Source organism: Mirounga leonina, unplaced genomic scaffold (genome assembly GCF_011800145.1).
Source record: "Mirounga leonina isolate KUSES-001 unplaced genomic scaffold, KU_Mleo_1.0 Mir_201, whole genome shotgun sequence".
In the NCBI taxonomy this organism is placed as follows: domain Eukaryota; kingdom Metazoa; phylum Chordata; class Mammalia; order Carnivora; family Phocidae; genus Mirounga; species Mirounga leonina.
The window spans coordinates 28,450,440-28,463,122 of NW_023270504.1; the positions used below are offsets into that span (position 1 = coordinate 28,450,440).

Below are 12,683 nucleotides of genomic sequence, written 5' to 3' on the forward strand. Positions count from 1 at the left end.
GGCCCCTCCTGCGCCCTCCCGGCCGCCCCCGGCCGCCCCCGGCCGCCCCCTCCCCACGAGCCGGCCACGGGCCCGCCTTACCCGCCCGGCGGCGTCCCGGCCGCCGCTCCCCTGGGCCGCCGCAGCGTTCGAGCGAGGAACGCGGAGACAAGGGCGGCCGCCGATTGGCGACGCTCCGTCACGTGACCGCAACGCTCCGCCGGCGCCAATTTCAAACAGCGGAACAAACTGAAAGCTCCGGTGCCCGACCCCACCCCCGGCCCCCGGCCCGGGACCCCTCCCCTCCCGGGATCCCCCGGGATTCCCCACCCCTCCCGCACCGCCGGGGACCCGGCCGGCCTGGCGCGAGTCTCTGTCCGGGCCCCTGGCTCGGCCCCCAGGTTGGAGGAGCCCGGAGCCCGCCCTTGGAGCCACAGCCCAGCAGCGGCGGCGGCTGCAGTCGGGAGGTGAGCGGGGGGCGGAGGAATGCAGTCCAAGCCCCGGCCCCGGCAGAGCAGGGAGCCCGGGCTCGGGCGCCGAGGTCAGGGGGTCTAGCAGCAGGGCGCGGTACCAGAGTGGAGGTTTGGGGCCACACGGGAACGAGGGCTGAGAGAGGGTGCAAACTTTTTCTGCATCCGGCCAACCTCCTGGCCTTGTCCTCACTTCTTTCTCAAACCACCTCTTGGCCTTCCCTGGAAGTTTGACCTCTGCGCCCTGCCCACAACCTCGGGAGGGCTGCTGGGGTGGCCTACTTTTCTAGGCAGACCGTGGCTGGCATGAAGATTGAGCTTATTCTGCGTTAAGTCAAAGACAAACCTGCCCACACCCTCCCCTGCTCCCAAGCGCTCTCACCACTGAGCCGCACTGCCTCCACTCCACCCTTTTCCGGGGCCCTTATCCTTTTTTTTGAGAACCTGCAAAGTTTCCGTGGTCAGGATGGGCAGTGGTGTCAGAGGGGTCACTCTGGAAGTCCCCTAGCTTAAAGTGTTGGCCGTGATAGGAAGAGACTGATCAGAGTTGAAAGCAAAATTAAGCCTTAGACCAGGAAGATACCTTTTGGGGTTGGGGAAGGAATAATAGTATTTACTCACTGGTGGGGCGGGGGGAGGCTTGAAGAGATAAGAGGTAGAAATAAAACTGAGATTTGAAAGTAGAGGAAACCTAGTTATAAAGGAAAGGGAGGAGGCAGAGTGGAGAGAGCCTATGAACTCTAAGCAGATGGCAAATGTCATCAGACTGTGACAGTCATTTTTAGGGAGATAGTGGATGTCCTAACACAGACAGCCCATTCTTCTGTCAAAGTACCTTTAAATAGGATTACACAATTTTACATGATGACAGAGTATCCCGTGTATGTATTAAAATCAACAAACACGAAATTTTTTTTAAAGATTTTATTTATTTGAGAGAGAGAGAGCACAAGAGCGGGGTGAGGGGCAGAGGGAGAAGCAGACTCCCCGCTGAGCCGGGAGCTCAATGTGGGGCTCAACCCCAGGACCCCAGGATCATGACTTGAGCTGGAGGCAGACGCTTAACCAACTGAGCCATCCAGGCACCCAACAAACACATTTTATTTTTTTAAAGATAAAACTATTTTCCTTAACATGACAGAACCACCTTAGCATATTGATGACAGCACATTCTACTGGTCAGGAGATAAGGATTATAGTCTTGGTTCTGGAAGAGAAATCAAGGACTCGAGTAACATGCTTAGAAAGTTAAAGTAGGAATAAACACACGCAAGGACTAAAATGTCGCTATAGAAATATTTTGCAAATTGTGAAAGAAAAGTGTACTCTTTCTTTTACCAGTGCAAGGATAATAGCCTGTGAGATGAATAGCCCCAGGGGCCTTGACTAGAGCAGTTTCCGTTTTCTCTGAGGTCTTGTGAAGTAGGAGATGATGGCAGGGGAGCGGTAGTGCAATCTGCCTTTCTCCTCTGATTCCATGGGCACTGATCCTTTTATTTATAGACTAAGATGGTGTAAAAATATACAGGCTTTATCAATCATAAAATAGATTACGGGATCAGAGTTTTGTCCGGACTCCTCAAATTGCTAAATGTCCTCAATTCCAGCATTCCTGTCCCTAGAGTCACTGCAAGTGATCTGTAGTATAATAAGCAATAATAGAAATTTCCACATTTTTTTAACTGTCCCACTCATTTCTGTAGCCAAACATTCTTAAGCTTCCGGAAGACCTTTGGCCGTGTTGACCTTCAACCCAGTCCTGCTTTCCCCTTTTGAAATGCTTCAGTTTTAGCTTTCTTTTGTCATAGAACTCATCCCCTTATTGTCTGAGGTCTTTACAGAGGCCCAGGGATCATTAACCTGGGCCTGTGGGCTCATGCTTTTGGTCATGGAAAGAGGAACGCCTCTCTCTAGCAGTACCTCCTTCTCAGCCTAACAAATCTCTGACATCCTGCTGTTCCTTGCACTTTCCAGGGCCCATGCTTGTGATTCTCAATGGAGAGTGAAAGCACAGATTCATAATGAAAACCAGCCCCCGTCGGCCACTGATTCTCAAAAGACGGAGGCTGCCCCTTCCTGTTCAACATGCCCCAGGTGAAACATCAGGAGAGGAACCTAAGAGGCCCCCTGCCCAACAAGAGCCTGGTCAAGCACAGGCTTCCAAGGAGGCGGCAGAGTCCAACTCTTGCAAGTTTCCAGCTGGGATCAAGATCATTAACCACCCCACCATGCCCAACACCCAAGTGGTGGCCGTCCCTAACAATGCCAATATCCAGAGCATCATCACAGCATTGACCGCCAAAGGAAAAGAGAGTGGCAGCAGTGGGCCCAACAAATTCATCCTCATCAGCTGTGGGGGAGCCCCCACTCGCCCTCCAGGACCCCAGCCTCAAGCCCAAACCAGCAATGATCCCAAGAGGACAGAAGTGGTCACCGAGACCCTGGGACCAAAGCCGGCAGCTAGGGATGTGAATCTTCCTAGACCACCTGGAGCCCTTCCTGGGCAGAGATGGGAGAGCTGTGGTATGTGGTCTGCAAGGCAAAGGGATGAGGAGCCCAGCCTTTCCTCTCTGGTGGCAAGGACTGCAGTCCGTCACGTTGATACTTAACAGACAGGCACCTAGCCTGAACCAGGGGAAAGTCTTGTCTGTCTTCATCCTGAATCCTTGACCCAGATCCTTTGGGCGCTGTTGAAAGTGCCCAAATTATAATTTAGCATTTCTCTTACTTTCTTTAAATTAGGAAAGGATTTGTTTATTTTTGCGAGTTATCTTCCCCGTCGACCGTATAAGGAAATAGAAATCTTTCTCCATTTTAATAAAGGAGAAAACTGAAGCATGAGGAGGAAAAGTGACTTTGTTTGTGCAAATACTAACTCTTTGTTAAGGTTGCCTTGACTGATCTCTCCTGAATTTCTCCTGAAATCCTTAATGGGGCAGAGTACCTGAGGGCCACAATAGATTCAGCATGTGATCCCTGTCCCTACGGGTAGAGGTCTCGGAGAGATGCTCCCCAACCTCCGATTTTGATGGGCCTGGCACACACTGGATCAGGCAGCTAAGTGGCATCTTGGATTGTTTCCCCTCTAGCTGGAGGCGAGGCAGCAGGCTGCACTCTCGACAGCAGCTTGACCAACATCCAGTGGCTCGGAAAGATGAGTTCTGATGGACTGGGCTCCAGCAGCATCAAGCAAGAGATGGAGGAAAAGGAAAATCGTCACCTGGAGCAGAGTCAGGTAAAGGTGACTTCTCACTAGGGGAGTCAGGGCCAGTGCAGGGAATTTCTAAGAAGGGAAATGGATCAAGTGACCTTGGAGCAGAATTTCCAAGTTCTGGTATTAGCACTTCACTTAGTGCGATTCTGCATAACGTTTGAGCTACCTTTCTGCCTGGAATCTTTTTTGCCCCATCTGTGAAATTTCCTCGAGGGCAGATGCTCCTGGCTCGCTCAGTATTCCATGAGCACTAAGTTTAGTACTCTGCCCTTGGCAGGTACTCAGAAAATGATGAAGAGATCTTAGTTGGGAAAGCCACTTGAGCCTTAAAGAGGCAGCCCAACAGTATGAAAGGTTAGAGCATAAGATAGAGTACAAGATAGTTCTATTAGAAGATACATTAATAGCAAATAAAGTGAGTTAGGTGTGAATGTTAAATACTTCCCCGGTAATCAAACTCGATTTGACCCAACTATGTGGCCTGGGGTTGTTTTCAGTATTGCCATATTGTTGCATATACCCTTAAATCAGTCATTGCAGCCTTTAAAAAGTGAAAATTTACATGGATGTGTGCATAAGTAAAACTTAAAACTTGTGCACTTTCTAAAGTTAGAGCTCAGTTTTTAAAATTTTTTATGTATTTTTTAAAGGATTTATTTATTCCAGAGAGAGAGAGAGTGAGCGAGCGGAGGGGCAGGGGGGGCAGAGAAAGAGAGAGAATCTCAAGCCGACTCCAAGCTGAGTACAGAGCCCAACCCAGAGCTTGATCCCAAGACCCTGAGATCATGACCTGAGCTGAAACCAAGAGTCAGAGGCTCAGCTGACTGAGCCACCCAGGCAGCTCAGAGCTCAGTTTTTTCAAATGTGACTGATCAGCTCTTTGCTTGAGACTTAGCCAGATGTATGTTTTGCAGACATTTGTCTGTCCTATACTCTTGAGAGTATCTGTCTCATACAAACCCTGAAAAGAGGTCGGTTTATTCACATCACATCAGTAGTAGAAAGCAAACGAAGACATTGGTCTCTTGACTCTGAAAAATGAGTATGGTTTTAGGATAAAATCAATGCTTTAAGAATCCTAGTGTACACCCAAATTTTCCCGAGAGGTTTCTACTAGCAGACTGGACCTCCACTTATGATGGGACAAAATATTCAACAAAATGAACAATGACAGAGAAGTGGCTCCACATTGTCTAGGGACTGGACTAGATCATCGCTATGCTTCCTAATCCTAAAATTTTATTCTATGGACTAGTCGTCTCAGATGAGTAGGTTTCTAGCACAATTCTGCCGGTTAAGAGGTTTCTCTGGGGGATGTTCTTTGCTGGGGGCCCAGGGCAGGCATTATGAACTCTTCCATGTCATTTCTTTTTCTCCTTGCCTTTGGCTTCTCGTAACCCTCAGGTCGAGGAGCCCCCGGGAGCATCAGCATCCTGGCAGGACTCTGTGTCTGAGCGGCCGCCATACTCTTACATGGCCATGATACAGTTTGCCATCAATAGCACCGAGAGGAAGCGCATGACCTTGAAAGACATCTATACTTGGATCGAGGACCACTTCCCCTATTTCAAGCACATTGCCAAGCCAGGCTGGAAGGTACATAGCAACCCGTAGCGACGAACGCCGAGGTCACTCTGGCCCAGCAGTGTGTCCACGCAGATGTGCAGCCCTTTGTGTGTGGTGCTCTGAGGAACAGTTAAATGCAAAGAAAGCTGGAACCGTAAACAATTGTATCTTTCTTGGACGTGACTTGATCCTGCCGATTCCAGGCATGATGGTCAGCAGGAGCTCTGCAGCCACTTCATTGGTCCCTCCCTGAGGTCCCTAAGGGTAGAGGTCTTGGAGAGACTGTCCAGGGTAGCACTGAGCCGCCTCTTGTGCTCCGTTGAACCACAGCTGCCGTGACTAAGTAGCTTTATGAAAGGATCTTAATGAACAAAAAAATGCTGTCCGTGAGCCTCGTGATCCAAGATTCACCTCCTCTAATGTCACATGTCCTCTCCAGAAGGCAGGGACGTTCTCTTCATTGTACTCGTGGGGACACTGAGGTCCCTTGGAGTCGCTGTCACTCACACTACCCTGACAGAGCCACAGTGTTGGTCTTCTGACAGAGGCGCAGCTCCAAGCGAGGGTATTTTTGTTTTGTTTCCTCCACAGTAGAACTCTTTTTTTTTTTAGATTTTTATTTATTTATGAGAGAGAGAGGGGAGCTGCAGGCAGAGGGAGAAGCAGGCTCCCCACTGAGCAGGGAGCCTGATGCGGGGCTCGATCCCAGGACCCTGGCATCATGACCTGAGCAGAAGGCAGACGCTTAGCAGGCTGAGCCACCCAGGCGTCCCCACAATAGAACTCTTCACACGCTTACCTCAACGAAATTTCCTAGTTTCTTAGTTTTTTCACTCACCTGTCTTGCTACTGAATGCTTCATGGCCTCGGTCCTCCTTCCTAGCCGCCGACAGCCATCCGGGTCTTTTCTTTACCACCAGCCATTGGATTGATGGCTTTATGGCCCAGCTTGCCAGCTCCTAGACCATGAGGACACTGCTGGCTACAGTGGGGGAGGTCTGAGGCTGATGTCCCCTGGGGAAACATCAAAGGGGATGACTCTGAAGCTAAAGTAGCTGATAAGTAGTTGTCTTTCTCTCCTTGCAGAATTCCATCCGCCACAACCTTTCCCTCCACGACATGTTTGTTCGGGAGACATCTGCCAATGGCAAGGTCTCCTTCTGGACTATCCACCCCAGTGCCAATCGCTACTTGACGTTGGACCAGGTGTTCAAGGTGAGTATCCTGGTTCCATCTAAATAGGGCCAGAATTGGTCATCATAATATCCATCTCAAAAGGAAACAAGTCCTCCTTGTGATGATCTTATCTGGCCCGGGCAGAGTTAGAAGCCAGCCAGCCCAGAGACCACCTGCGTAAAACTAGCTGAATTAAGTACGGTTGACACACACCGAATGACATACTTCTGGGCTAGACCAGGCCCTGGGGAGGGCTGCCGTGATCCAAATAGACAACTTCCCTGGACAGTGTTTGCCTAAGTGCCTTGTGGGTAAGAATTGCCCGGGATGCTTGTTAAAATATAGCTTCCCAGATGCCGCTCTTGGGGGCTTCTGACTCAGTGGGTCTGGGATGGGCCTAAGAATATGCATTTTTAACAAGCCTCTGAGGTGATTCTTTTAGTATATGTGCTGCCGAAGCAAGCACTGAGGTGATTCTTACAGAGAGAGTCTAGAAACCCCTGCTTTGCAAGAGCCCTTCTTCAGCCTGGAGACCAGAAACTGAGCCACCAGAACATCTTTTCAGAAGTTTGGGGATTTCAAAGTGCCCATAAGGCGGCTGCTAGCTCTAACTATTCCCCTGGGCGGGAAAGTCGTCCCCCGTGGCCCTCAGCATCCCACAGCACTAGCTGTTTTTCCTGACCCGGGCATACTGACCACGCTGGTGGTAACTTCATCTCATTTCTCTCCCACAATGCCTGACCGCCACCAGCCACTGGACCCAGGGTCTCCACAATCGCCTGAGCACTTGGAATCAGTAAGATTCTTTTCCTCCCGGCCCGGGGCTTGGCCTTGTTTCCCTTTCACTGTGCAGCATGGCTTTAGTGGACAGGGGAAGGGAGCCTGTGCGGCTGTGTGACTGCCGGCCCTAAACGCAGAGCACCCCTAGCCCCCGGGAGTTAAGGAAATTGACGGCCGCCGCCCCAGCTCCTGCCCACTTCTCCTCCCCCTCGACGGGCACGACAACAGTGCACGGAGCAGAGCATGCTGTGGCAGGAGGACGTGCCACGGGCTTCGTGCCAGACGGCAACCTCGAGTGCATGGCGTAGGCCTGGCAGGAGGCAGTTTTCCCTCTCCCTTTCCTGCCTGGCTTTTCTTGGCCGCTCGTAGAGCTCCGCGCTTTAGCATCCCCCGGGGGTGGTGAGGACACGTGGATGAGGTGGTAGGACTGTCCTGCCGTCGTATGTCTGCGTGCCATCACCTGTTCCCACTAACCAGGCTTTGGAGACAGTGCTCACCTGCATCCGCCCCAGACCGGCCTTTTCTTTCTGGGCTGTCGGTTGGCTCAGTGCACGGTCCTGGAGCCACTGGTGGGTTCTCCTGCCTTCTCTCCCTGCCTCGCTAACCCAGGTTTCTTTCTCTCCCTCTCGGCCACAAGCAGCAGCAGAAACGACCCAATCCTGAGCTCCGCCGGAACGTGACCATCAAAACTGAACTCCCACTGGGCGCACGTTAGTATGGGACAGTGGGCATCAGGCTAGTCCTTGCTTGGGGGGCGTGTTTTAGACAACCCGACTGCAGGAGTCTGGGCCCAGCTCGAAGGGCGCTGAGCCCAGAGAAGGAGAGCAGAGCTCCTGGGATTGGGAAGGGGTGGATCCCTGGACCCCTGCTCCTGATCTCTCCTGTGTCCTCCTAGGGCGGAAGATGAAGCCGCTGCTACCACGGGTCAGCTCGTACCTGGTACCCATCCAGTTCCCAGTGAACCAGTCACTGGTGTTGCAGCCCTCGGTAAAGGTGCCATTGCCCCTGGCAGCTTCACTCATGAGCTCAGAGCTTGCCCGCCACAGCAAGCGAGTCCGTATTGCGCCCAAGGTGAGTGGCTTCCGTTTTCCTCTGACGAGACACTCCAGTCAATTAAAAGTGTTGGATCTATGGTTTGCAAGCTCTCTGCTAAATGTTCCTGGAGGAGCTTATAAATCTAGTTGGGTAGACAAGGCATTTTCCTTTGTATGACAAAGGAGAATTCAAGAGCTAAAAAGGAACTTGGGTTACGGTGTAAGTAATGTCAGAAGCCCATGGATACCTAATGAGTTTATAAGAATTACATTTGGGTAAGCAAACAGGTGTGGCAACAGCATTCTAATGGGCGGTGCCATGGAGGCAGGAGATGCCAGTTTATACCCAGTAACAGTAGAGTGATTGGATCAGTCTAGCTCAGGGGTTCTCAGCCTCCATACTGTTGACATTCGGGGCTGGATAACTCTTTGTTGGCGGTGGACAGGTACGGTCCTACGCGCTGAGGGATCTTTAGCAGCATCCCTTGTCTCTCCCCACTAGGTGCCAGGAGCATCCCCCAGTGTGACAATTAAAATGTGTCCAGACATTGCCAGATGTCCCTTAGGGGGCAGGAGGGTGGGGATAGCGCCCCTGGTTGAGCATCAGTGGCCTAGCTTGAGGAGAAGGTGAGGAGGGTGAAGTTAAGACCATTTCGTGATGAGCTACCAAGTCTGGACTTAACGCTATAGAGGATTTGTGAGCGAGAGCCGACTGATAACAAAGCAGAGAAAAGGGTTCCCTTGCCTAGGCTCTGGAGTTGAGAGAGACTTGGGTTTGCTTTATTCTTTTTAATTGAAAAAATATTTTTTAAATATACATAAAATAATACATACCATCATACGTAATTTTACCTAAATGTATCCATGTGACTAGAGCACATATACTGTTTTTGTTTTATTTGCAATCTTTTTTTCCCCTCTTATCTTTCTGCCTGCCCTCCCCCACCTTCACTCACATCCCCCTGCTGCCCGTGATACCCCGTGCTGACAACGTAGTATGCTTGCCTTCATCATTTATCCCTGCTCTTCACGTACTATACGTACACATACAGCCATAACCATTTTATATATGGACATATAACACCCAGAACATTCAAAATGGGATCACACTACACTTTCCTGCCACAGGGAAATTCTTCCAAGTCACTTGGCATTGGCGCGAATTCATTGTTTCTTAATGGCCACACAATATTTCACCGTGTGGCTAAGCCATAAATTTTCCAGCATTCCACTTTTATGGGTACATTTTGTTTCTGGGTTTTTTGCCCTACGAACAACACAGCAATAAATATCTTTGCAGGTACCTTTCTTACAAGTGCTTTTATTTCTGTGAGCTAGAAAACCAGACATGAGATTGCCCAGTGGAAAGGTGTTTTCCATTTTATTAAATCTTGCTAGATACTGGTTTCCAAAAAAATATATAATAATTTACATTTCTACCAGCAATATGTGACAAGACCAATATCTTTGCCAGCAATTGGTATTAATAGTCTCTGAACTATTTGCCCATCTGCTATGTGTAAATGAAATCTCCTTGTCTCATTTTATCTTTCTTTGCTTATCGATAAGTGTGAGTACCTTCTCATCACGTTAGGTCACTTGGAATGGTTCATCGAGATAGTTATGTAGGGTCATGGTCCATCTTTCTATGAGGTTTTGATAACAATATGTGAAAGTTCTTTGTTATTAAAATATTAACCTCTGTCTTTGGTGCTGAAGATATAGATAGATAGATAGATAGATAGATAGATAGATAGATAGATTATTTCTATTGTTTGTCTCTTTGTTTATGGAATCTCTTGCCATAGTAAGATTTTAAGTTTTTATATAGCCAATGATATCTCTCTTCTCTTTTACAGCTTCTGGGTTTCCAGTCTTGCTTAAGAAGGTCGCCCCCCACCCTCAGATTGTACATGTAGCCTCCTAGATTCTCTTTCAGGATTCGTATGGTTTTAATTTTTCTGTTGAAGTCTTTGTATGTGATATGAAACAGGCATCCAATTTTATGGTCTCAGCTGGGTACTAATTATACCAGCGCCATATTAAAACAACACTCTACCTTTTACCCCCAGAATTGAACTACCACCTTCATCATATATTCTCATATTTCATAGTTTGTAAGACTTTAAAAAGACAAAAAAGAGGACCAGTACCAGCATGTGGCTTATTTTAGTCATGACCTTGTGTCCCGCCTGGTGCCTGGGGTGAGCATCAAGGCCTGGAAAGCTCCCTCTCACCGCACCCCTGCTTTCCTTTCAGGTGCTGCTAGCCGAGGAGGGGGTGGCCCCTCTGCCTGCCACAGGGCCTGTGCAAGAGGACAAACTCCTGCTTGGAGAAGGACTGTCTCCTCTGCTTCCAGTTCAGTCCATCAAGGAGGAAGAACCCCAGCCTGGAGAGGAAACGCCACCCTTGGGGAGACCCATCAAAGTGGAGAGCCCACCCTTGGAGGAGTGGCCCTCACCATGCCTGTCTGTCAAAGAGGAATCATCTCACTCCTGGGAGGGTTCATCCCACTCTCCCACTCCAAGGCCCAAGAAGTCCTACAGTGGGCTCAAGTCCCCAGCCCGGTGTGTCTCAGAAATGCTCGTGATTAAACGAAGGGAGGGGAGGGAGATGAGCCGGTCTCGAAGGAAACAGCACCTCCTGCCTCCTTGTCTGGACGAGCCTGAGCTCCTCTTCTCCGAGGGCCCTGGGGCTTCCCAGCAAGCCACAGAGCTCCCTTTGCCCACAGAGTCCTCTGAGACTGCCTCCCAGCTTGGCTACTCCCAGGAGGAGGGAGGACCTTTTAAGACCCCCATTAAGGAGACGCTGCCCATCTCCTCCACCCCGAGCAAATCTGTCCTCCCCGTGACCCCTGAATCCTGGAGGCTCACCCCCCCAGCCAAAGTAGGGGGGCTAGATTTCAGCCCAGTACAACCCCCCCAGGCTGCCTTTGGCCCCCTGCCTGATTCCCTGGGGCTGACGGATTTTAGCACCACCCCGCTGAAAAGTATCCCCCTCTTTGACTCACCCCGAGAGCTCCTCAATTCGGAGCCCTTTGACCTCACCTCTGACCCGTTCAGCACCTCCTCCCCCTCAGATATGGAAGTCCCCAAGCCACAGTCCCCCGGGCCAGAGGTGGCCAGTCTTTCTGCCAACCGCTCTCTGACAGAAGGCCTGGTTCTGGACACAATGAATGACAGCCTCAGCAAGATCCTGCTGGACATCAGCTTTCCTGGCCTGGAGGAGGATCCTCTGGGCCCTGACAGCATCAACTGGGCTCAGTTCATTCCTGAGCTGCGGTAGAGGCCTGACCTTACCCTTGCTGCCCATGCCATCCACACTTCCAGGAGCTCGTGTGGCTGGGCCATCCAAGCCTCATCTGGAGTGAGGACAGCAGGCAGGACCGTCCACTCCTCTAGCTCCACTTCGCCTGGTCACGCCATGGCCACTACCGAGCCCTCTGCAAGCAGCGAGGTCCTGGTGACCGGTCACTGTGTCACCAGTGCTCCCCAAGAGAATCCGGTTCCTCCCTCTCCCTGCTAGGAGCTGAAGGGTGGGAACAGCAAAAACAAGGGTAGAAAGAGATTAGGAACTCCCCAGACTGTTTACACCTGTGCCCAGCAGTCTCCCACCTTCCCTGCTTCTTGCAGGTGGCCCTTGTAAATAGTGTATATTCTCCAAATTATCCTCTAATTATAAATGTAAGCTTATTTCCTTAGATCATTATCTAGAGACTGCCAGAAGGTGGGTAGGATGACAAGGGGTTTCAGTTTGCTTCTGTTCCTTGCTTTTAATTCCTAGAGAAGGGAGGACCTGCAGTGCACGGTTTCTTCCAGGCCCAGGACACCTGCCTCAAGGGCTCTTTACTGTAGGCACCCAGAGAAGCAGGTCGGCTTCCTAGGGTCCCTCTTATTGCCCCTCCCTCCCACCTCCCCATGTTTCCAAGTCCGCTTTCCTGCAAGAAGAAATCCCGATAAAAAGGTCTTTTGTAGTGGGTCAAGAGTTGAATTGGGGGTGGGGGAATGGATGCATCTGAGGCCAAGAATGTGGGTCCCTACATGTGCTCCCATGAGACGTTTCTCTGATAATGTCCCTAATCATGCCAGAGAGACTAGCCATTGCCAAGAACTTGGCCCAAGGCTTGAGAAGACTGAAGGACATATAACACCTGCCTAGCTTCCTTAGCTCACACTTCAGCTTTGCCAAGAGCCACCCTAGGCCCCAGCTGACCACAGGCCTGTGAGCCAGCTCACGAACACTACCATAACTGTCAATAAAATCCAGGGTGGAAGTGTGGTCTCTGGCGTGTTGGTGTCTGGTCCCTGAGGCATACGGAGGGGGTGGAGAAGGCCATGGGAGACGATGTGATGGTGGTGACCCGGAAGAGGTAAGGCCTGAAGCCAGCATGAAGCAGCACGTGATAGAGAGTGCTGAGGGCTTGGGCCTGGACTGCCTCCCACATCCTGCACAGGCACACATCCT

At 50.7% G+C, this 12,683-nt stretch overlaps 2 protein-coding genes across 3 annotated transcripts in view; one reads left to right on the plus strand and one right to left on the minus strand.

The window, feature by feature from the left end:
- RHNO1 (RAD9-HUS1-RAD1 interacting nuclear orphan 1) overlaps positions 1–163 on the minus strand; it is a 6,882-nt gene extending 6,719 nt beyond the window's left edge. For both annotated transcript variants that reach the window (XM_035028468.1, XM_035028467.1), the window contains exon 1: positions 82–163. The gene's annotated coding sequence lies outside the window, so the exon portion shown is untranslated. The remainder of the gene's footprint in view (positions 1–81) is intronic.
- Positions 164–301: 138 nt separating this feature from the next.
- Positions 302–12,495, plus strand: FOXM1 (forkhead box M1). The gene is made up of 9 exons (XM_035028469.1): positions 302–446; positions 2,424–2,972; positions 3,539–3,684; positions 5,068–5,259; positions 6,316–6,444; positions 7,157–7,201; positions 7,823–7,895; positions 8,081–8,256; positions 10,479–12,495. The coding sequence occupies exons 2-9, from the start codon at positions 2,471–2,473 to the stop codon at positions 11,502–11,504; spliced, it is 2,289 nt and encodes a 762-aa protein (XP_034884360.1). The 5' UTR covers positions 302–446; positions 2,424–2,470; the 3' UTR covers positions 11,505–12,495.
- Positions 12,496–12,683: the final 188 nt, after the last annotated feature.

Excerpts from the sequence above, each read along its gene's own strand:
- FOXM1 (XM_035028469.1), top strand. The coding sequence starts at position 2,471 with ATGAAAACCAGCCCCCGTCGGCCACTGATTCTCAAAAGACGGAGGCTG. Across the intron at positions 5,260-6,315 it reads TTGCCAAGCCAGGCTGGAAG|AATTCCATCCGCCACAACCT; the intron begins GTACATAGCAAC and ends CTCTCCTTGCAG. Across the intron at positions 6,445-7,156 it reads CGTTGGACCAGGTGTTCAAG|CCACTGGACCCAGGGTCTCC; the intron begins GTGAGTATCCTG and ends GACCGCCACCAG.